This window comes from Parasteatoda tepidariorum, chromosome X1 (assembly GCF_043381705.1).
Source record: "Parasteatoda tepidariorum isolate YZ-2023 chromosome X1, CAS_Ptep_4.0, whole genome shotgun sequence".
NCBI lineage: Eukaryota > Metazoa > Arthropoda > Arachnida > Araneae > Theridiidae > Parasteatoda > Parasteatoda tepidariorum.
The window spans coordinates 20,046,451-20,071,544 of NC_092214.1; the positions used below are offsets into that span (position 1 = coordinate 20,046,451).

The window sequence follows — 25,094 nt, forward strand, 5'->3', positions numbered from 1 at the left end:
CCCCCCCCTCCAACAAAAAAATTTATACATTAAAAATGATAAGTTATGTATCTTCAAAGCTACTTCATCCTAAGTTCATTGGTGGTAACTCTTTACAGCAGTAACATTTTTTTCCTTCATTTTTCTTATTTAGAATAATGTTTTAAATACCTTTTCGAAAAAAAATTGTGAAGATGTATTTTATGAAATATTTAGATAGTAATTTAAAGGAGATATTAAAAAATTGCCCCGAACAAACTATTTTTAATTACTAATTTTCAAAAAAATATAGGAAGAATTTTGTAAACGAAATGATCTTTTTCCCAAAAATTGAAAATGGCTTTAATGTTCAATTTATTTAAACGAGTGAATTATTTGTTAATTACTCTCACAGTTTATAGTTAAACATTATTTCAATCTTGAAAAAGATATTCTTAGGCCGTGAAGGAAAATAAGATCTGAATCACTCATTTCAGTAAATGATTACTTCTTGTCAGGGACTATGCTTCTTGTGAATGTTTGTTTCTTGGCGACCATTGAAATTCACCATTACGAAAAAGATCACAGGTTTATTTACGACAACCATGAAAATTCGCTTATGTCCCCCTCTTCATGCCTGGGGGATTTCTTCACGGTTGAGTGATAGCCTCCTAGAGAGAAAAGGAGGAACTGAAGAACGATTTCAGAGTAGAAAAATGTTTCATACCCCGGAAAAAATCATTTTTTAGCAATAGTTCCTAATGTATAATTTCATATTGTTTAAATTACGTTTAAACTACGTATTTATATGTTTTTTTTTTAAAAAATTTCGTGAATTTAGCTAAAAAAGTAACTTTGTGAAAAACGCTTGAAAATTACTCTAAAATCACATTTAAACTCGTTTTAAAAATTATTAATAGAATTTTAAAATAATTTTTTACAGTAGTTATGTTTGTTTAAATGAGATCTATTCATTAATATTAAACATTGAGCTGTCAGGTTATAAATTATTGAGAAAAAGTGATTTATGTTCTCCCATAGAATAACATTAAGACGTCGATTGAAGCTGGCAACGGTGCCAACGGCCTTAAGCATTGCAACATGGAGCAGATTAAAAAAAGATCAATGAAAATAAAAATGCTCACTTAACAGAACCCATGGCAACAGAATGAATTAAATAGATAGAAATAATATGCACAGGCAAAATGTTAAAGCAAAATAGAAGTTTATAAAAAATTTTATTTTTAATTTTTAGAGTCCTTTGAAAAGCACTATAAAATAATTTTTTGTTACATGTACTTTTTGATGCATAAACATGGTCTTTACTTTTAATGCGTCCTAGATGAAATGTATATTTTTCTGATAAAAGCAGTGAGATCTATAAGCAATAATACAAAACTAAATTTAGGAAAGACCACTTTTACCTGCACTCATTGCAAGGATGTGTTGCAACATTAGCAAGTTCTTAAAGAAAAGGATAAACAAAAAACATCCCTACAGTACATTTTGTTGATCAGCTCATCTTCTTTAATTTTCCAATTTCAAAATGCGGGGAATGAATCATTATCTTTTATCAAAGCAAAGATGAAAAAAATTATTTACATTTCTTCACCTGTTTTTTTTCCTATTTGTTTTTAAATCTGAGATAAATAATTAAATGCAAACTAATATAAAAAGCTGCAGCTGTTATTTGCAACCCTTGTTAATATATTAAAGTTCTGCGATCAGGTATAACAATAAAATTAAGTGTTACATTATTTTATTTTTAGTGATGTTTATTTTCTATTTAGTGCTGTTTATTATTTTTTTTAAAAAAGTCACTTCACTATCTACATTAGAAATTATGATTTATAAATTAGGGTAAGATGTGATTTCAAAATAAACTGTAGATGATAAAAAATATAGTAGTATCAGGGATAGTTGAAAAAGAATAATGAAGAAATAAAACTTGAAACACAAATATCAAACAGAATAATATGGTAATGTTTTTAAAATAATGTTTGAATGAAAGTTGTATTTATTAATTAGATAAAAACTAAACTTACCACTTCTGAATGTACTACCTAAGATACCATATGACATATCTAACTCATGAGTGATTTCCTAAAATAGTTCAGTTAAAGATTTAGACATAAAATAGTTCAAAATGTTAAAAAATTGAAATATCTATGTTAATAAGATTTCAAATAGAAATTATGAAGAGATATTAGCAGCATAGTAGAGTCCCTTTTTTTTAAAAAAAAAAAGTGTTTATTAAATAAGATTTTTTCCAAAAATATCCCTTTATTACTAAAAAGCTTAATGAATTAATAATTGTTATAAACACCTTGCACATTTAAAAGTAATCATACGTTAAATTGGAAAGTTTCAACTTATACAGTGAAACTGACCAGACATTTGATTAAGAAAGAATTATGACAATTCAGAAAAAAGTCAAAGAATTATGACAATTCAGAAATAAATGAGAATTCAGAAAAAAGTCATATTAGATCCAAGAACTCTTAAGAAAAAATAGCAGAATTCAGTTAATTATCTAAAATTGTAATCTTAATATTGATTCAACACACCAGAGAGGAAATTTGATGGTGATGGGACATTCAAAAAAATGAACCATTTTTGAATAGGTAGTCATCTGTCTTGCAGAGGTACATTTTTCAGTGGAAGAATGCTAAAAATTCCAACTATTTATAAAGTTTTTGTTCTTCAAAATATAATGTAGAAGTGTTATAGAAACTTTCATTTTCCCAGCATTTACTTTAAAATTCTTTAATTTATTTACAGTGTTAAATTTATGCTATTTTCTGAAATTGGAAAATGATGATTAAAGATGTGAATCCTTGACATAAGCAAGAAATGATATACTACAATGAGTAAAAAAATATGTATCACCTTAAATAACTTTAGTTCTAACAAGTGTTTTTTCACATGCTAAGGGACAATCTTAATGATTTACAAGGTTTGATCTGAAAGATGCTAATTAATTAGTTGAACGAAAATTGCAAAATCAGACAAAAGAAATGTAATTTCTCTTTTGTGATGGATTTGGATTATGACAAATTATGAAAATTGAAAGCAATTCAGAAAATATGGTCCCAATGGTTTAGTCAAGCAAGCAGTTAAAAATTTAGGTTCTTAATGTTAATTAAACTTTTAGTCTATTTCTTTTTATCTGAGGAACAAAAAATAAACACAATGATAACATTTGTTTCCTAAAAAAAAATGCCATGTAAATTTTGGTAATTTAAAACTAAGCCTTTTAAATAAGAGAATACAAAATTAGAATGTTTGCAGCAGAATAGTTTCAAGTATTTTTTCAAATAAGTTTTCTTTTTTTAAATTAATATTTCAAGAACAATTTTTGTTCAAGTTTTGAATTTTGACAATTACAATTACACAATTTAAAGTGAAATAAAAATTTGCATAACTCAGTGTTCAAATTAAATAAAATAATATGTAATTAACTTATATTATATATTATTATACAATTTAAATAAAATACAATTAGATACATGATGAATTTTAAAATTTAACAAAAATAAGTAAAAACTATTTCTAACTATGTATAGTTACAAATATTATTTAAGATTATTATTTATTAAATCTACAGAATTCCAAAAGAAAAACCTTGTTCAAAAAATACTTTGTTGAATATTTGGCTAACCGAATTTTCGGTTTAAGAGCCGAATATGGAATAGTGGAAAAACATTCATTACATTTACACTGACCATACAATTACATTTTACAATTATGGTTGAATGTTATACAACATACAATAACATTCAACCATAACGTTTGCAAAAAATAATTACTAAGCATTTTTATGAAAAGTATAAGTTAATTCCTCTTTCATGCTGCCAACTTAATATTCATACAACTTTGCACAACAATCCATTAAAATACACTTTGCAACAAAATTGGGGAAAGTGGTCATTGCAATGATTTGTTTATCTTTCTTAATTATTCTGCAATTCATACTTTTTTCATATTTTTCTCCTCTCACAAATGATCTATATCTTTCATTGGTGACCAATTATGCTTTCACAGATACTCTATTCTTATCAGGAATACCTTTCATGTATTGTATTCAATTTTTTTTCTCTTAAAAATGTACCTTTGTTTCCCCCTGTTTGTTTAACATACGAAAAGATAAAATATCTGCATTTCACTTTTAAAAAGTTTTGTTTGCTTTACTTTCTAACAAATCTTTTATATTTTTCGAAATCTAACAATCTTTCTATCATGAAGGAGTCTATTTAAACTCTGAATGTATGGGAAATTTCTCATTTAAAATAATAATGGATGACATACAAAGAGCTAGCTATATTTCATATACTGAAATTATATAAGTATCTCCCAAGCTTAAAGAAAATCTTTTGAAATTTTAAACAAAATTTTCATTAAAAATTTATCTTTATGTGAAAGTGTATGCATAATTTTAAAAATCAACCAAACACATAATATTTATCATTTAAAAAAAAATTGTGTTCAGATCATTCACATTTAAAATATTTGCCCTTTAAAGGTAATATAAGAATATTAATTTATGACACTAATTTTAAAAGTGGACAATATAAATTAATTTTAAAAGCTTTTACCACAGTGGAGAACAGTACTGTCTATTAGAAAACTACTAACACACTAGATAAATTTATATAGCAAAAATATGGTATCTTTCAAAGAAAAATTATATAAAAAATGTATTTCTGGAATTATATGCAATTTATGGTTTGAGAGATCCCAAGAAATCGTTTGGTAACTTGGAATTCTATTCAGCTAAATTAGAAATTGCGAGAATTTTATGAGCTTTCTCCTTAAAATGACTTTTGCATCTTTCGAAGGAAAAATTTTGAATGTACTCTACTCTAAGTCACAACTTGTTCCTGACTCACTTCATGTAGCTGCAGTTGCAACTTTTAAACTCCTAACAGGTCATGAATTTTGTCTTGCCCATCTGTTTTGTCTAAACATTGACTCTCCTGTATGTTCTCTTTATATGACTGGTCAGAATATGACTGCTTTGCATATGAATGAATGCCCTGTACTACATTCTTTTTCTAGTCAAGTAGAGAAATATTGGAGACCCTATAATCCAATGGCCTAGTGGCCAAACAACTAGCATTTGGTAAGAATAATAAGGGTTAGAAAGAACTCATTTAACATATTCTAGTTATTAAGAGTTTTATATTAAATAAGTTATTACCTAGATACATAAATAACCTATTTTTAATAGATTTGTACTCTTAATCAAATCACTTCATAAGTGTTGTCCAAATAATTTAATTTACCTTGTAATAGCACTCAAATAACTAAAATGATTATATGCCTTAAATATTTTAACAAAAAATTAATATGTCCTAACAAAAGTAAATGGTTGCAGATAATAATTGAAGTACAAAGCTTAATTCTTCCCACTTTTGACATTGGTTATAATAAACTATACAAAGTATATAGCAGTATCTAAAGTAAAGTAAAATAATCTCAACAACCAAGAACTACTTGTATGAACAGCTGTTGAAGAAAAAATAATAAAAAATTTATGTGTATCACATTAGTGTTCTGTTAAAATGCTTTTACTTTTTACTTAATATTATATTTATATGATATAATACAGCAACAATATTTTAAGTAAGACCAGTTGCATATTAATTCAAAATTCAATTCTTTTATAGAATGTATATATTTTGTATGCTTTTTAAAAACTTAAATTATAATTAGAAACATCATTTTAAAAACACAACACATAAGTAAATAAAATATTCAAACTCACACGAATGGCTGACTTCAGTTGACTAATATCTGGAGTATCATGACAACTAGAATCCATTTCTCTAAAATTAAAAACAAATCATTAGAAGGTTATTTAATCATAATTACACAACTAATTATCCTGTTTCATGTTTTTCAAAAACAGTTTATTTAAAATAGTACTTTTCATAAATTTATTTTATATATGGGCAATAGTAAGGCAATGTATGTTACCTAATGATATTCGAGATAACACACTATATGGCATTATAGTTTAAAGAAGTTTTTAGGCATTGGAAAACTCAGATTTCTCTTTATTATTAAAATAGTTTTTTCCTTTTGTTTTTTAAGGAGTGATGTTAGATATTTTTCAATAACTTTTTTTATTTAGTTATCAGAAGCAGGGATCGTAATCAATGTAAAATTTTAATCACAATTTAATAGGTTTATTAACAATATTAATTTCCAAGTAGTTTAATGAATCATTTTTAAACAAATGAAAATAAAAAAGTTAAAATTGGATAGAAATATAAATTTAAAGAATATCTTAAAAAAATTAAAACAAATATGGTTTCATTCAATGTTTTACATAAGACAGTACTGTAGAACTTTATTTTATAGTTACACAAAGAACTTTTAAATATTACAAAAAAAAATTATACATGTATTGTATTGTATTATACTATAAATCACACATAGTGTTCATGATTGCAAATAGCATACTAATTTTTACGAATGCTGTTATATAATATGCTACAGGTCTTTATCAATAAACTTACAATAGATATTTACAACAAAGATTTCAATTTTACCTACTTAATCAAATCATTATCATCATAGAATTATTAAATAAGATTTGATAAAGTAATAACTTAAAAGCTATTTCAACATTTGAACTGAAAATCATGAGCATTTTAGAAAGTATTTTCAATTATAAAGTAATTATTTTAAATAAACCTCATAAGTTTTCAAAGATAAATGTTATAAAAAAATTTTTTCTATATTTTGGTTGCCTCATAGTATATTTTTTAGGATTTACTATTTAAACTTTGGTGTAAAAAATTAGTTTTTATATTTTACTGTAAAATAATATCAGTTTGTTTAAGAAAATTATTTGAAAAAAAAATCATTATGTAAAATTTCTAAAAAAATACATTGTCATTAAAAAAAATTTATAATTTAAAAAAGTTTTTGCAATATAATAACATTTAAATTAAATTTTATTAAATATAATTTTTTTAATTTCTAGATAAATAATCTTCATACAGAATATTCATTAAAATATAAGTATTTCTATATAACTTTTAAATAATATAACTTCCAGATATAAGAGCAGACATTTATTTAGGAAAAAAGGATGACATAAATCCAAATCAAAATAAATTATTATAATAAGTTATATAAGTTTTAAAATTCTATATAAAACTAAAATAAGTATGAATATAATTACATTTTGAAGAAATAAATTTTAAAAAATTTACTTTCCTATACCATATTTTCCGGCCTATTATACCTGTTGGTCTCACTCCTCATTTCAGAAATGGGAAAAAATCGTCCACCTGTAATCCCCATCGACCTATAACCGACACACGAATTTGCAGCTATATTGCTTTACAAATGCATAATCCATCCTTTTTCAATTACTTCAAACAATAATTATTTGGTGAAAGTTTTCCTTAGGTAAAGTTTTCCGCTTAAAGATTATAAAGTGAGGCAGCTTTACGCCTGCACCTGAACAGGCTAACACCACTGTGAAGCATGTCCGCTTCTGTACCGTAAATGCTATGGCAACTGAACAACTGAATTCCCCCCACAGCTTTCTACAGTTCGAAGGACAATCGAAACTCATTGAAGTTTTATCAGTGTTTATAATCTTAATAGCTGTGAATTTATACTCTTTTATAAGCTTTCTGGTGAATTCCAGAAACTGTGAGACTTTTTCTGTCCAGTTTTCAGGCAAACTTTGCCTTACGGTTGTTGTACAAGCTCTTATGCATAGGTTGTGCTGCCACATGAAATGGTAGCACCAGGATGGCACACTAGTAAAATTTTTTACATTTTCTCTTTTTGCCAACACTCAAGCAAGCAGCCATATCTTTATTATTGATACAGAAGTTTCCTTTCTTTTTGTTCCAGATCTTTCCCTAGGTCTGGCCATGAGGGTTTCCCCCTTCTCTTGCACCATCTTTTTTATTGAAAGCTTGAAATTTTTCTTATTATTCCTCTACAGCCTGATATTAGATTTGTTAAAAGAGAAAAATCTACGTCGAGCACGATTACTATCATTATGCTTTTTAAATCAATTACAATTTAAATTCAGTTCTGTAACTAACACACTTCTTAGTTGCCAGTTCTCAGACTTAAAACGAAAATAAAAATCCCACTAGCGGATTGTAAAGAGGGTAAGATGAGACCCATTAGAAATTCAAATTCTGGCACCATGCCAGTATTTTAGGTTTGGTGGAGAAGTTTCTCTAATGAGGTGTGCCCTATGTCATCCTTTGAGATTTGGGAGAAAGAAAGAAGTACAATGAAAGAGTAGATGGTTGAGTTGAATAAATATTTGCAAAAAATAAATTCTAGTCCTATATAATTTGAACTTTACCTAAATAGAAATGAAAGAAAATAATATCTAAAATATTAAATGGGGGAAATAAAAATTGCATTGCCTGAAAGTTAAAAAAAACTGGAACACATTTTGCTTAAATCATTGACGGTAGCATTCCAGCATTTCACTTTTAGCGCCAAAAGTGCGGAACATACATGTTATGATTCAGCATTGACCCTAAGAGAAGTTTCCCTTCGTCAAGCGAAGTGTATAAGTTTTATGACTGTCTGTGCAAGAGAATCACAACAGAGTTGAGAAACCTCGTTTCCTTAGTATGATGTCAAAATGGATAAAAAGAGAGATTCAGGAGGGGAAACAGAGAGAAAAGTACAAAATATGAGTCCTTTATTATTCTTTCTTCTGCTCCTTTCCCTAGTTGCTAGTTACTTAAAAGACAAGGGAATTTAAAGTGGTTTCCACACACATGCATTGTTTTCTTTCACGGAAACTCATAAATTTCTCTTTTCAGATCTTTTTTTATTGTTTTATCTTTTAATTGGAGAAACAAACAATATTTTTCCTCGACTGAGTTGTCTCAATAATTAATCAAACTTTGCATACAGATAAAGAAAATTTAGCTGATTTTTAAAAGCAGCTATAAAGTTTAAAAAATTTTTTGTCAAAAAAAGGGATTCGACAAAATAAAAAATATTTTAAAAAAAATTATAAAGAAAAGAAAATATTATGCTAACAACTTTGATGAAATTAAATCTTTCATTGTAAAAAGAAAAATCTTGAGCAATTTTATGTTTATTTTTTTTATTTTTATATCCTTTTTGAAACTCCTTAATTGATCTGTCATGATCTTTTACATATTTTTTTTCTTCCCTTATTTAGTTCAAAACAGTTTAGTTTAATTTTTATTCTTTAATGATTTATTTAAAAAAGTTATTTTTTATTTTTCATTTCTGCTAGTTTGTAATAATTCTTTTTCCTTAATTTCAGATAATTTTTTATTTCTTTCAATTTTTTTTTTCATTTTCACAATTTAATGATCTTATCTGTACATAAAATAAAGTAAAAGATTATTTTTAAAACTTTAGTTATACATATTTAATGTGCTAGATTAGGAACGTTATAGCGTAATTTTTTTAATTTTCTCGACTTTTGCTTCGTCATAATCTTACTAATTTTACAAAAATCTCTCACTCAGATCTTAATTTTTATAATGGTAGATAGACAAGTGTTTTGCTAAATTCTCATAGCGAAAATCATGTGATCATCCACTCCTGCTTTGTTCACACGGGCTTGAAAATAAATTTCAGGGTGAGCTAGGGTGAAAATGTTTCGGAAACTTTCATACTAAAGTTAGCTGGAACTCTTTTGTAGAATGCACCTAAGTTTAATAATTTCACTTCAAGTATTTCCTTAACAAATAATTAACCTATAACTTTATATGGTAGTACAATAAAAACACTAATTTGTAATAACAATTCTATTTATTTGCAACTGCAAATTAGCTTAGTGTAAAAAAAAGACATAATTCTTAGTAGGATGAAAAAAATAAAATTCAAAAATAAATAAACCTTGCATGCTCCAACTAACAAAATTGTATACAAAAGTGCTTAAAGTATAAAACAAGTATTTAAATGATATTTGGTGCTTTCTTATAAAAATTTTATGAGCTCTTTTATCAGATCTTATTGCTGGTTTGAGGTGAATAATAGGTAATGTTTAATAAGTAATAATATAGAGTTTATAATAAATACAGATTTGCATCAGAAAATCTATAGAAATCTGTTATAGTAATTTATGGTTTTCAAATAATAATTAAGTTTAAAAATTTGATTTCAGAGTATTATGCATGGTAAGATATACTGTCAACCATAACATGTGGCACCTGTTCTAAGAGTTTGCTTTTTTTAATTAAAGGTATTGTAGTTCAAATGAAGAGGAATGCCAGCCTCTAATAATGCATGCATATTAGAGGCTATAAATGCATAATGATAACAAATTAAATTAAGAAAATAGTCAAACATTGTAATATTGTTCAGTTGCAGAAACTCTAAATATTCTCAAGAGTTTCCTGCGCATTTATGTTGCATGATTTTTAAAATAATTTGATATTACATTTTTATTAAATTAGTTGGCTAAGAACTAATGATTTTGCAGTATTGGATTGAATTAAAGGCACACTTTAATGGCGCAAGAGGCAGAAGTAACTTACAAAGGCCATATTCAGAGTAAATAAACTACAATAATACCAACTACAATATAAAAAAATCAAACAGTAATAGAAACCATATCTAAAACGAAAACGAAAAATAGAAGAAAATAAACAAGTAAGAGAAAGTTACAAAGCCATTTTCTGATTGTAAAACCAATAATTATCTAACGAAGATAAACTTTACAATTGTGACTATTTTCTAACAATTTTCATAATTAAGAAATTATAATGTTTCCTTTGTCATCAAAAAGGATACATGAGTTTAATTAAAGTGAAAGCAAAATTTAAAAAAATACATTCTTTAATTTTAATCGATATCAATATATTAGAAAAATCCAATTTAAGCAATTATTTAATCAAAGTTTTTAAGAAGCATTTTTAATGTGTTCTATGAATTGCATTAACTTTTTTATAATTTGCAAAAAACAAACTTTGCAAAAACTAGACTCATTTAAGACAGGTGTAGAAAAAGCATTTTTTTACACTTCTGTTCCCCTCATAATAGTGCAGAATTCAACTAAAAAATGACAGTAAAAGAAAATAATTAAGAAATATTACTTGTAAGTGTCACCAAGCTGAACATCAAGATCTTGAATTTTAAGGAATAAATCACATTTGGATGTCCATACATGAACTTCTCTTTGAAGCTCTGGAACAACTAAGAAGGTCCTCCAACCACGAGATTTCTTAGATTTCAAAATGTCTCCATATATGTGATCACCTAAATAAAGTTAAGTCATTTAATTTTATCCTTGTCCTTTAAATACTTTTTAATACTGTTTTATGGTGGGGTAAGCTCAAATTCGGCTCTTGCATTATAACTAAAACCAACTAACCTACATAAAGAACATCCTTGCCACTAGCTTTAATAAGAGATTTGAAGACATCTGAGCTACCTAAAAAAAGATGTATCATAGTATGAGAAAAATCTTTTGAGAAAACTTTAAAGCACACCATAATAAACAAGTAAATAATAAACATAAGAAATGGCATCCTTTTAAAATTCCATTTTTCAAAACTATTCTGCCTGTCACTATTTCAAGAAAGATTATTGCAACTATTATAATTTTTCTATCACTTTTAACTATAGAGATATCATGTATTAAATGAAAATAATCATAATGAGTAAAGTTTACCACCTGTCCAAGTATCTCCCAAAAACCACACTGAATGGTGGCATATGGTATGATCATTAACTTAAAACATAATTAAAGATCCTTGTTTCATAGTTATGAGGCTATGATTTAAACTACACCTCATTATTGCTTACCTTTTTTTTTATTTTTTCTAAACATATATTACTAATTGGTTTTTGTGTTTTTATTTTCTCACTGACTAAGTAAATGAAGAACCTGTTTAAAAAGTAATTTCTTTTACTCATCTTTAATACTCATGCTATTCAATATTTTCCTTATGTTAACATTTCTGATTAAGGATCTAAGCTTCAATTATTTATATTTCATTTAAACCTTTAAAGTTTTTCATTTACTAAGTTATTGATAAATAAGTCTTGTTTTTTATTTAATCAATCTTATGTAAAGCCAAGTATTATTTACTGCCACAAAAATCATGAAAGAAAAAAAAATCTTACTTCAAAAATCTTAAATACTTATTCATCAACAATATTTGGAAATTTTTTTATATTTTATAAACATTGTTGAACAACTGACCCAATTTTTTAGGTTTACGACTATTAATGTTCAACTTTGTCGGCTTGTAATTTTAAACCCAATCTAGAAGACAAGGGAACTCCTGTATTAAGTATTGAGAGAAATTTGCCTTTGTGGAGAACTTCTTGATGGAACTAACCCACATTTGTGTTACATAGAGAGGAAAACCAAGGATACCTTCCACATTAAGCCTAACGGCAAAGGGACTCTGACCCATGATCCGTCTACTGGGATTCAAGCCCCATTGGAGGGCAAACACTCGGTCCCATGAGCCCTCGCTGCTCAGTATTTGGAAATTTTATTTTATTTTATAATCGTCGTTGAACAGCTGACCCAATTTTTCAGTTTATGACTACGAATGTTCTACTCTGCAGCCTTGTAATTTTGAACCCAATCCAGAAGACAAAGAAACTCCTGGATTAGTACCCCCAGAGGTATGATTTGTTATGGGAACACGGAGGACTTTGTGACTCGACAGATTTAACGTGCATCAGTCACCATTTACTACACAAGGAGTCTTTGGCCGGCGAGGATCGAACCCATGACCTCTTCCACATGGACACAGTGCCCTACCAACCAGGCTATCCTGGCCTCAAAATTTAAATAATTTTCAAATGTTTACCATTGATGGCATTTTAAGAATGAAGAAAAGTTAAGAATTCCATTAAAAGCTACTGTAATTATGTTTGCCCTGTTATGGAATCTTTAGAGGTTCTGGTAAATTTAAGGTTAGAGAGAGGGTTGTTAAATATAAGAGAAAGGGATCTTAATCAGTTCATTATTTATTTGAAGCAAAAATATTTCTTTAATAGAAAACATAGCATTATTAACCTCTCACAATTACAAAATTCAGGCAAAGTACTAAAAAATCACATGCCTAATTATATTAATATCACAAAACTGTTTTGAACGTGCTGAAAGAATGCAGGTTGAAATGCAATTTTACTTATGGAAGAAAATAAGAGGATAAAACATAGTTATCTTAAATAAAAACTCAAGTTCAGTGTAATAAAGAGTGGTTCTTTCAAAAGAGATGAAAATAAAATTATGAAACTTAACTAGGCTGAAGGAATGAAACCATAAAAGATAATTGAGTTTCTTGGAATTTTACTTATAAAGTCACTTTTATCATTGTTCAATCTTTATATGACTTTTTAATCATTATATTCAAGATTTTCTATTCAAAACAAAAAATAGCACTCTTAACATTTACAAAGCAGTTAATATTTACCTCCAGAATATACTTGTCCTGGAGAAAGAGGGCCAACATGAATGCCAATTTTAAGAGAGCCAGTTTCCTACAAGAAATTCTATATATTAAAACAAACATGGGTATGAAACAGATAGTGTATTAGAATAAATAACTCATTAGATATTTCAATACATTCAAAATATTGTTTTTTCTTAATCTAACTTTATTTAGACATAATAAGTTGGTAAAATGTTTATTGTTGTAAAACTATTGAAGTTTACAACATACAAGGTGTCTTAAAATTATTCCTTGTTTTCCTCACTACCTCTTGATATTAAAAAATAAAAAATTGCAGTACATAGCATTAAGTGCTCCACATTTTTTTTATGTAACAGAAACAAATTTAATGCTCAGAATTGGAATTATATGCAACTCATTCTACCTACAATTGCAGTTCTAAGAGTTACATCTGAAAACGTTAGAGCTTTTTGACATAGAATTAAAATCACCAATACAAAAAATATCAACACAAAAGACTGAGGAGAAAAAACTGCAGATAATTTAATCAAGCAAAAACATAAAAATTCAAAATAAAACACACAAATATGTATGTGTGTATATATATATATGTGTGTATATATGTGTGTATATATATATATGTGTGTATATATGTNGAAGCCTCCTAGTATATATATATATATATATATATGATATAAATGCAATAATATAAATAAATATAAAAAATGCTGTAACTCATCAGCAGCCAACAACACAACATGGTTTGGTTATAGGCCAATATTATTGTTATGTCTGTCTATATTATTGTTAGGCAGAAACCCAACACATCTTCATTTAAAAGATATGTGGTGCTGTTGGCCACTGATGAGTTACAATACTTTTATTATTTTTATATTTACTATTTATGTAACTGTATTTTTTATATCATATTTTATGATATATTTGCTCTAACTTTCGTTGGCAGCTTATGTGCATGTTTATTAGAGCATAATGGTTTAAATTGAAGATTAATGACTTAAATTAAAGATTTTTTTAAAAGTTTTTCTAATATTTTTTTCTAAATATTAATTCATTACATATATATGTGTGTCTGTGGTGCATGTGTGTATAGATACAATACAAAGTCCCATATATGGACATCTGTATACCGGAAGGGTCTCTTTGCCAGACACCTTTTAATAATCAAAATAAACAAACTATTTTCCTTTTTGAAAGAAAAAAAAAATTTTTTACACTTTTAATCTATTAAAAATATTCATGGATCTGAATCCTCTGCTTTTCTGCTAATTTCTGCTTTTCTGCTTTACAATTTCGTCCCAATTTCTAATTTTTTTCGATTTCCTGCAGATTTTTTGCTATAATAAGAAAAAAGATTTGATATCACCGTAACAAAATTCAGCATATCATTACAGCACAAAAATATAGAGTATTTTTTTCTCATTGTCTCACATAAAAGGATTATTACCAACAAGAATCACACACCCAATTTTTGCGAGCTTGCAAAAATTTCACATTTTGAAAAAATTGTGGATTTGAAATGAAATTGTCATGACAAAAGTGGGTCATAAAGTGATTATCCAAAAGTGCGATTCAGATTTTGCGGATCATAATAATATAATATAAAAAATGAAAACCAAGTTTTTTAAATTATTTGGAAATCTTAAACTATTAAAAATGTGATCGACATTAAAACGAAAATCCATAGCAACAACTGACAACAATGCAATCGTAAATGGATGTGGGATTGCAGAGAATTGTCAATAATAGAGTGCGATTTGAAGTTTTCCGAATGAAATAACATCATATTAAAACATTGAGATTTTAAAAACAAAGCAAAATGCCTGTTTGAAACTACCGAAAAACAACCCGGATTCACTGTGTAATTTTCGCTGAACTAGTGGATCAGGAAATGATTACAAACTGAAATGCGTGATTTGGAATTAGAGGTATGCTATAATGGCATATTAAAATATTGAGATTTTAAAAACTATGTGAAAATGTGTAACAAAAGCTGTGAAAATTGCGCAACCACATGGATTTATAAGTTGCAACACTAAGTTATCAGTTACTTTTAAACTTGCCGTTAATTATTGTCTATTTGTTATTTTTCATTGAATAAGGATGTTTTCATGTTGTTTACCTTATAGAACTATAATCCGCAAATTCTATTGTCAGGACCTGCCGAAGTCCCAACGATTCTGGAAATAGAACTTTCCACTGTATACAAGCTTAACAATATATTAACTTACTTAAAAATATATTTTTACAACTAAATTTCAAATATGAAATTAAAGCTTAACAGATAATTTAAGGTGCAGATAAATTAAGGTTAGATCAATTACAGATAAATTAACATAACAGATAAATTAAGGTTAGATTTTTTAAGGTGCATTCATATTGAAATTGAAAACTAAACTGATAGGTTTGTTGCCTTGGATTTACCTAAGAAAAGCATGTGCAAAAAAAGCAAAAGCAAAATATCAAACACTATTGGTTTGATATTTTTTACTTTTGCAATACTAAGACAATATCAGAAAGTACTAATTTTTGCAGATAAATTTGCATGAGTTTAAGAAGTTATATCTTAGCATGTTTAACTAAACTTTATTGAAATTAAGCTTTAACTCTTTTGTTACATTCTTTTTAAAACTTAGTAATTCTTCTTTTATTGAATATTTTTTATAGTTAACTCCTTGATTCTTTTTTCTTTTTTGTTATTTTCATGTTTCCTTTGTGTGATTAGATTATATGTATTTGCTATATGTTGTATGTATGTTATTTGTACTTGTTATATATACTAATTCTATGAACTTGCAGCTCATGCACACTCAATTAAAACTTTTTAATTTCCTCATTTCTGTCAATTTTTAATAATTTATATTACGTATTATTAAAAACTTAAAACACCGAGTATGGATTATTACGAGAAGTATGTAATTATGACAGATTTCCAAATGAAGAGTTAATTAATGAGTCAAAAATAATTTGCCTCACGACTAAAATTTATAGGGAAAGAAGTATTTCAACAGTAAAGTGAGCAATATTATACAAAAAAAGGTTTAAACAGAAGACATTTCTTCTGGTATCAATACAGGAAAGCGAAAAACAAATATTGTTTCCTTCATCAAGCAATGTGTTTCTGACCATCAGCTTCATTTTCTTTTCAACAGAAGAAAAGTTCTTAGGCAACTTTCACGCTGAACACTTCAAAAGAATGCGGCTTTTGTTGACAACATATCTATCATGTCCTCTTATTTCCTTTTTTGACAACTTAATATTAAAATTAGCATTCACTTTCATCTAAACATTGAAAGGTATTACACTTCATTTAATTTTCTTCTTTAAAAAACTTGTTATGATTTTGAAATTCATTTTTTGAAAAATTCCTGTCATAGACATTTTATAAACAGGGTGACCAGTAAAATCAGGTTTCAAATTTCCCTGATTTTTGAAGGTAAAAATCTTAAAATTTCTAGGTCAGTTTTTTTCTCATAAAGTGTAGGATGTCGTAGGATTTCTTTTTCTGATAAAGAGTTTTTTCTCATAAAGTGTAGACACAAGAAAAGTGTCAATAAAGTGTTTTATTTAAAATGTTATTTTTTTAATATATCATCGTGAAAAAATAATTAGACTAAATTAATTTTGACAATTTGATAAGATTTTATTTTTTAATGTTTTGGTACAACATTAATTTTTAAAAAATTAAGAGACATGTGGAGAGAAAATAATATGTTTAGCTTGTAGAATAAACTGCTTTTAATGAATAAATTTTTTTTTCAATGTGTTACTCAAAGTGTACCAAATGGCAAATACAGAATGAGCAAAAAAAACTTCAATAAGTATTCATAAATTTTCATTGAGCAAAAGAAAACCATTCCAGGTGATTATATATCAGGAAATTTTTATATTTACAATGGCTCCCAAATGGGTTCGTTCACTTATAACTTATTGAAATAAAGCTCTATTCATTAATTAAAAATAATATTTCAAAATAGATATTTAATAATAAGATGTATAACCTATTCTTAGCATTCTTAATTTTTAATCTATTTTTGGAATATTTTAAAAGAGCTAAAAGTTTATTTTTAAGAAATCAATAATCGAAGAGTAACAAAAATTTTAACTCACAAAAGTCACTGTACATTAAAATGTTTTGGATTTCAGAATTAAAATTATGGTCTATTGCTTTAATTTTTTTATATAATTATTTTTTATTTAAATTTTATTTATTTATTTGAAATTTAGTATCAAACCAGCAAAATTATATTTTAATTTTTACTTGTAATATTTTCTTTTTACATTTAAAATCTGCTCGTAGTCATAATAAAACAATAGACAATATTTTAAAGTTGATTATTTGTCATCATCAGATGTACATCAGTAATGAATATTGCTAAATTAGTTTATTGTGTCCTACTTCACCGTGCAATATGTAATAAAATGCTAGAAAGAAGGACTTCATATCAGAGATTAAAATTATAAAATTTGTGGAAAAATTAATTAACTTAGATTTGAGTGTTGTAAAAGTTTCTGTTAAACTCAATATAAAATATTCTGTTGAAATTTCACCCCTCCCCACAAAAAAAAACTATTTACATTTATTTACAAACTCTTAACAGCTATTGTAGATGCAAAAGGAAACTCTACTAAACGTTATTTTAACAAAAAATTAGAAAATTTACTAATAGGTGGATAGTTTTTAAAAGTGTACTATGACTTTTGTGAGATAAAGTTTTTTTTACTTTTGATTATTGATTTCATAAAACTTTTGCATTGCTTTGTTTTACTTAAACTTTTGCTATGTTTTTAAAATATTCCATACAGGTTTGCTAAGAATAGAAAATATTTTTTTATTATTAAATATCCATTCTATGAAATATTGATTACAATTAATGGATAGTCTTATTTCAATGAAAGTCATAAGTCTACGAATATTTTTGTGAGCCACTATATTTAAATTTCAATATAAAGCCATTTATACTGTATTTTATCTAAACAGTGCTCTTTACAAAATTTATTGATCATATTTCCTTTAACCCAGTATCTTAAATCAAATGTTCAAATAATGTTGTTCCGAATAAGCATTTTTATTTTAAGAGATTCAGTATACAAAAATGAATGTCGCCAATGCAATATTGTCTAGTTACTTGTTGCATACTCTATAGAAAAACATTGATAAAATTCTTTAAATTTTATTCTTTTTTGTTTTGTTTTTTTTCTCATTTGAAATAAAAATATTTACAGAATTCTAATCTAAATCCATGGTATTTTAGTTTAGCAAAGTTAATTGTTTTTGCTTTTACAACTAGACACTTGTACCTGTACAGTGCAGAACAAAAAAACAAAGGTTTGTTTTCTATTTAATAAATAAAATATTTTCATAGTCTATATTTATACATCATTTAACATGTTTCCTATTCTTTCCTTAGTCTTTGTCAGCTTTTTAGGGTAAAAGGAGGAACAGTTTTGGAAAAATCATCTCTGGAATGCAAACAACATTTAGGAGCTTTCGATATTGTGATCACTATACAATAAGAATTTTGAATCAAAAATCAAATATATTTGGTTCTTAAAAAAAACTTTTTTAATTAAAATATGCTGCAAAAAGTTAAAATGAAATTGAGAAAATTAGCATTACTGCATCAACTGTAACGATTTGTCAACAAACATTACTGTTAGCGACTGTAAGAAAATGTGTGATTGGTTGGGTTTGCTAAGAAAAACTAATTCACAGATTTCATTGGATGAGAAGACAAAAGCTTTCAGAAATAGAGTGCAATATAAAATCTATTGCCATGAAATTATAAACATCTAAATTTTGGAGAATTTTAGTAAGTTAAAAATACTAAAACATTTTAATCATTTCGCAAAATAGAAAAAAAATTACCACCAAAGCATTGGAACAAACTCGAACTAAAAATGGATTCAGCCCATTAACCAGAAGGGAAAAAAACAACTTTTAAAAACAGAAGGAAATATCCTAACTCCTTCCTTCACCTTCACCACAATCTTTGCTTTTCTAAACTGCACAGTCCCATAATCTAAATAGGGGTATAAGGTTTCTCTATTTGTTTAGCTTACATGGGAAAGTTATCTGTTGCATTTTCGTTTAACAGGATTATAATGGAGCAAATTTTGATGGAGGCAAAGTATTGTTAAGTTGATGACATTTCAACTTTTTGGCGATTCATAATCCATCTAAAAAAAGTGGGTGTAAAGGACGTTAAAAAAATTTTAAGTAAGAAAATTAGTAAATAATTTAAATTAGTAACATTTTTTAAAAAAATCGAAGAAAATTCCCTGTTTTTTTTTAAATTTTCCTGATTTTTCCAGGTTTTTATCCAAATTTCCCTGATTTTTCCAGTATAAAAAAATTCCCTGTTAATTTTAGGTTTTCCAGGTGGGTGGCTACCCTGCCGAAGTACAGAGCTATATATTTCAGTTTTAGAATCTTTAGGTAAATGCAGTCTAATCTAGATATGTATTTTAAATCAAAATAATTGCTCAAAATAAAAGAAAAAGTAAATAAGTCTATTTCATTTTTAGTCTTCTTATTGATATTTTAACACTAAATATGTAGATTTTCTCATAACAAGCTTGCTGTAATGATAATTTTATTTGCTTGCATAAATTGTTATGACTGCATATAAATATATGCAAATATATACGAGCTGCAATAGCTGATTAGTGATAGGCACTTAGCTGTCATTGTGAAAAAGAGTTCCAAGTGGCGACATGACGCCCACCCAGTTTCAGATTGATGGGTATCAGCTTGTCAGGGAAGTAACAACTGCTTGAGCATAATGCAGATCACATTACTGTAATCATACCATTTATCCCGAAACTGAGGAGTCTACACTTCCATGAACATTAGCTCTTAGTAGGCTGTTACGGAAATGTTTTACTTTCATATATATAAATATATAAACAAGGAAAACTGGAAATAAATATTAAAGGTACTGATAAAGATATTGAAACTTACAGTGTCAACCTGGCGCAAAATAGTTCCTTCACCAAAAAAGCCTGGTTTCTTTGCATCAACAACTATATAGTCAAAGTATTCCTTCCAATCTCTCTGAAGTAAAATAAACAATCAAAATAAAATTATCCAAAGATTAAGTCAATAAACAAAACAATCATAAAATATTGGTTATATCATAACTCATTGGTCACATCACATTACAATAAAAACTACAATAAAATAAATTTATTCTTTAAACATAGGGTTTTTAAGTTACAGTATTATGCTTTTAAATTTTAAGAAAAGTTTCAAAAGGCTCATTTTAACATTTAGAAATTTTCTAGGTGTTATGTACCATCTATGTGCTATGTATAAATTTTAAAGATAATTTTTCAGGAAAGTTACAATAAGTGATTTTGTCTAAAAGTATACATTTTATTACCTCCATTTTAACAATTCTATTTAATTTATAGCTAATATATGCATAACTTAGGTAATTATGATTCAAGCAATAAATGAAAAAATAAAATAGTATCAAAAACTTACTCCATTTCCCGAGGGGACATCAAATAAGTACGACATAATTTGCTGGAAAAAGTAAACATTAATATTGCTTTAATTCTATTAAAAATTGTAACAATTAATCAATAGAAACTCAATGATAACATCAGTAATAAAAAGATGAAAAAACCATAAACTGTACAGTTAAAACAAAAATTTTGGTAACATAAGCAACACAAAAATCTTTTCCTGATTTTTGAACACCAGGGTAGTTACCGTATTTTTCGGCGGAAGAGCCGCGGCACTATCGAAAAAAATGTTGTTTTTTTCCTACATGCGGCGCTTCCGATGCAGCGGCGCTTCCGACGAAATATTTTTTAGTAGCAAAAAAATTTCTCAAGGTAAGTTATTTAAGATGAAATAATTTTCTGAGAGAAAGACTATTAAAAAAATTTTATAACGAAGTCGACGAAATATTCGCCCGTATCGCGATCTGCTGCAGAACATCGCCAATTCTTAGCAAACTTTCGGCAGCAGCCTGTAAGAAAATAAATAAACGAAATAAAAATTTAAAAAAAAACATCGCATAAGGAGAAAATTTAAAAGGTATGCATCTTGTATCCACCCCCAGCTTAAAGAAAAATCGCAAGCTAGAAATCTATTTAGCGCCTTGGCAATTTAACTAACAGAAAAGGAAGAATAGGACCCTAAATCCGACACTCACGGGACTGAAGAAATGCCGAACTTCGGATCTCTTTCGGAAATTCCAATATGGCCCCCAAATATTACTATAATTCAATTCCACTGTTAATTTCAGAAAAACCAATAAATTTAGTCTAGTTTCGATCGTAGATTATGGGGTGAATTTAAAACTTAATCTTAAGAGAAATTTTACTAATCAAAATAATAATCTATATAATATAATCAGGAAGAAATAATCCGATTCCTATGAAGAAGAAATAATCGTTTCTTCTTTGGAGCGAGATCATAGTTCTCGTTTTTTCTTTTAGATAACATTTTGTTTTAACAAAAGACGCTTACCTCGCAAGAAAAGAAAAAAAAGCTAACAGGGAACTACAAAAAAAATTTAACAATTAATGCTAAGAAACTAACAATGAATAACAACAAAAAACAAGCTAAAAACTAATAACGATAAAAAAAAAACATGCAAGCAACAATTAACAAGAAAAAATAAAAAGCGGCAAAATAAAATAAAAAATTAATGAATCGAATAAAAAACCGCAAAAGGGATAGAATTCATTTTGTCCACGTGGTAGTTTCAATGTCAACTGGGTGTGGCCAATTTATGGTCAAACAGAGGAGGGAAATTTGGGGGCAAATCAGCACAGCTGTCAAGATTGATTGATCAGTTTTTTCCAACTTCCATTTCTTTATTTTGTTCATTGGAAATACAGGTGTTTTTACTTCTCACTTTATTTTAAACTGCTTTAGAAACAGATGTTTCCTTTGACACAGATTTTTTTTCAAGCTTCTTTTTTGTTTTTAAAAGATAAAATAAAGTAAGTTACTTCAACAGAATAAAATTCCAAATAAAAAGAATATACCTGATTTTTTTTGTCTTATCAATATACATTTCTTAAAAAAAAAAGAAAAAGATTAGATCAGATTAAGTGTCGAATTTTGGAATGCTGGATTAGGGGTCCCATATACTTTTCTTTTCCCCAACTCCTTTAAAAAATAACTGATTGATTCCTCCTAAACACGTGGAGGAGGTGGGGTACACCAGGGCCGCCTCTCTTTCTAAGGTGAGTCACATTGGGTTATTTCCATTGAAGGAGGGCATTCTACCCACTAAAATTCCACCCCAAAAGATTGTGAAAGTGAAACTTATTTCCCCTTTGGTCATTCCTTCAGAATTTTTTTGGGGCCTTCTTAGTTATTTCTTATTCTTGTTATTATTAGTCATTTCGCTATTATTAGCTGTTTCGTTATTATGTATTAGTTTTTCCTCAAATTGTTAACGGTAATAAATTTTAAAATCTTTTTATTTTAAAATCTTTCTTTTAATACATTTTTTTTTTTTATTACATTGTTTCACGGATTTCTGTAATCAGTTCAGCGTTAATTCAGCTACTGAACATATAAATATTTATTTGCTGTTCTTCTGTTTTTTGGCGCTATGCCAACTGGTAAGAACAACTTTATTTTATATAGTTTTGTTGTTTTCTTTTNTTTTTTTTTTTTTTTTTTTTTTTTTTTTTTTTTTTTTTTTTTTTTTTTTTTTTTTTTTTGCTGAAAGAGAAAACTTTTTTTTGTTGCTTTTTTTTTTCGCTGAAAAAGAAATTTTTTATTATAATTTAGAAATTAAAACTTTACTTTATGAAATGCATAAAAAATTTAATTTTTTATTATACAGATATTCTAAATGGTAATTTAAAGGTCTCTTCTAAAAGAATGTTGATATGCGCGGTTTAGCGCCATTACGGCAATTGCGCCGGAGCGGCGCTTACTATAACTTTTTTTTAAAAATTTCATTTTTATCGAGGTGCGGCGCTTGCGACGAAGCGGCGCTTGCGACGAAGCGGCGCTTGCGACGAAATATATGATACTTACCTAAAATAATGAAAAAACTGGTAGTAAAGCTATTTCATTTTCACATGTTATTTTAGGAAAAGTAAATTATTCAGGACTACTGTTTTTTTTTCTTGATTATGACCAATACATTTACTCGTGGAATTTTTTAAATTATATATCGATCTTGTGACTAATTTTTGTTTATTACAGGTATTTTACTCCTCCTGAAAGCATTCAAGAAATGAAACTAATTTACTACCAGTTTTTTCTCTCTAACAGGTTAGTTATAGTTCTTAAGCATAAGATATTATACCTCATTAATTTTTGCATGGTATAATTTTTGAACTGTATAGGAATCAATTAGAAATGAATATATAAGTAAAAAAATGCAGAAATATTTGCTTTTTGGGGAAAGGGAGCACAAAAGTTTTCTATTTAAGTTAATAGGTGTCTCAATTATAGTTATCCAAAGGAGAAACTTAGAGAGAAATGTTGCAATCACATCAATGAGTCTTAAGTATTTGACTATACCATTAAAATTTGTAAACCCCTTATCTATAAGTAAAAACGTTTTTGCAATTACGAATTAAATATATAAATAAAAAACATATAATAAAACATTTCGAACCTTAGAGTTAGTGGAGAATGTTAGAACTGGAGTTATTTACATTTATGAACTAGAAATATTTTTAAAGATTAAGCTATATGTACTAACTTTACTGGCTTTTAGTTTCCACAATTTTATTACACCTGAAATTGTGAAATCTGATAAAAGTTACAGGGCAATTTTTAGATTAATAGTTACTGAGGGTATTTTTGTATTTTATACTGTCAGCATATAACAGTTTGCATATAATTCTAAGCGCATATCACAATATTGTTCTTAGTCACACAGAATTAAACGTCATTACTGATACAATTTTTCATTGTCTTAAATGCTACTCACTGCGGTGTAGGCATAATCACTGTTAGTAAGAAGGAAAGATTTTTTTCCAGCTTCATGCATTCTGAAATACAGAAAAATTTCATCAGAAGAGTAATATTAACAAAATTATATTATTATTTCATTAACTTTTTCATAGCAAGAGGCAGAATATACAATCTTTGTTCATCCACCCAAAATTAATAGACTCTGTTTTATCAAAATTAAATCAATTCATTGATAAATGTCCCCAACAGTAACATTTTTCAAAAATATGCAAATTAAAAATGGCAGTATACAGCAAATATTGAGCTAGAAGAGTATTTAAACAAGTGCTATAATGATCATTTCTGTCAAGCACTCTAGTTCTGAAGTATTCTTTTTAAGGAAGCCTTTTGATTAAAATAGACAAAAATTATAGGATTATATTTCAATAAAGAACATAAAAACGGAAAAGTTTTTTTGAAGCAATGAGATAAAAATAACAATTTTCCCTATTATTTTAAAGTCTTCACCATAATGATATTGAACCTGCATTTGCTAAATATCATTCTGTGATTTTTAGTAAGTATCATGCTTTTATCTTCATTGATCAATGAAAAATGATAGTTTTTAATATTTATTGCAATAATTTATTTTTTTAAAAAAAGATTTTTTTTCTCTAAAAATCTTGATTTTTATTAATTTATTTTTTCAAAATTAGAAAGACTTTGACATTTGTTCATACCTAGCAAACTGGTTTGATTCAACTACATAAAACAACTACATCAACAGTTTAACTACAGCAAGACTAAGACACACTTCTCATTTCTCTCAT

At 27.1% G+C, this 25,094-nt stretch overlaps 1 protein-coding gene across 13 annotated transcripts in view; it reads right to left on the reverse strand.

The window, feature by feature from the left end:
• The window catches only part of LOC107453665 (cytosolic purine 5'-nucleotidase), a 135,530-nt gene that overhangs the window by 12,903 nt on the left and 97,533 nt on the right, over window positions 1-25,094 (reverse strand). For all 13 annotated transcript variants that reach the window (XM_071187383.1, XM_071187380.1, XM_016070561.2 and 10 more), the window contains exons 10-17: window positions 24,302-24,362; window positions 20,866-20,907; window positions 20,341-20,433; window positions 13,380-13,446; window positions 11,315-11,374; window positions 11,037-11,199; window positions 5,726-5,786; window positions 2,004-2,061 (exon numbers count right to left, since the gene is read on the reverse strand). In XM_071187383.1, coding sequence (XP_071043484.1) covers window positions 2,004-2,061; window positions 5,726-5,786; window positions 11,037-11,199; window positions 11,315-11,374; window positions 13,380-13,446; window positions 20,341-20,433; window positions 20,866-20,907; window positions 24,302-24,362 — 605 coding nt within the window. The remainder of the gene's footprint in view (window positions 1-2,003; window positions 2,062-5,725; window positions 5,787-11,036; window positions 11,200-11,314; window positions 11,375-13,379; window positions 13,447-20,340; window positions 20,434-20,865; window positions 20,908-24,301; window positions 24,363-25,094) is intronic.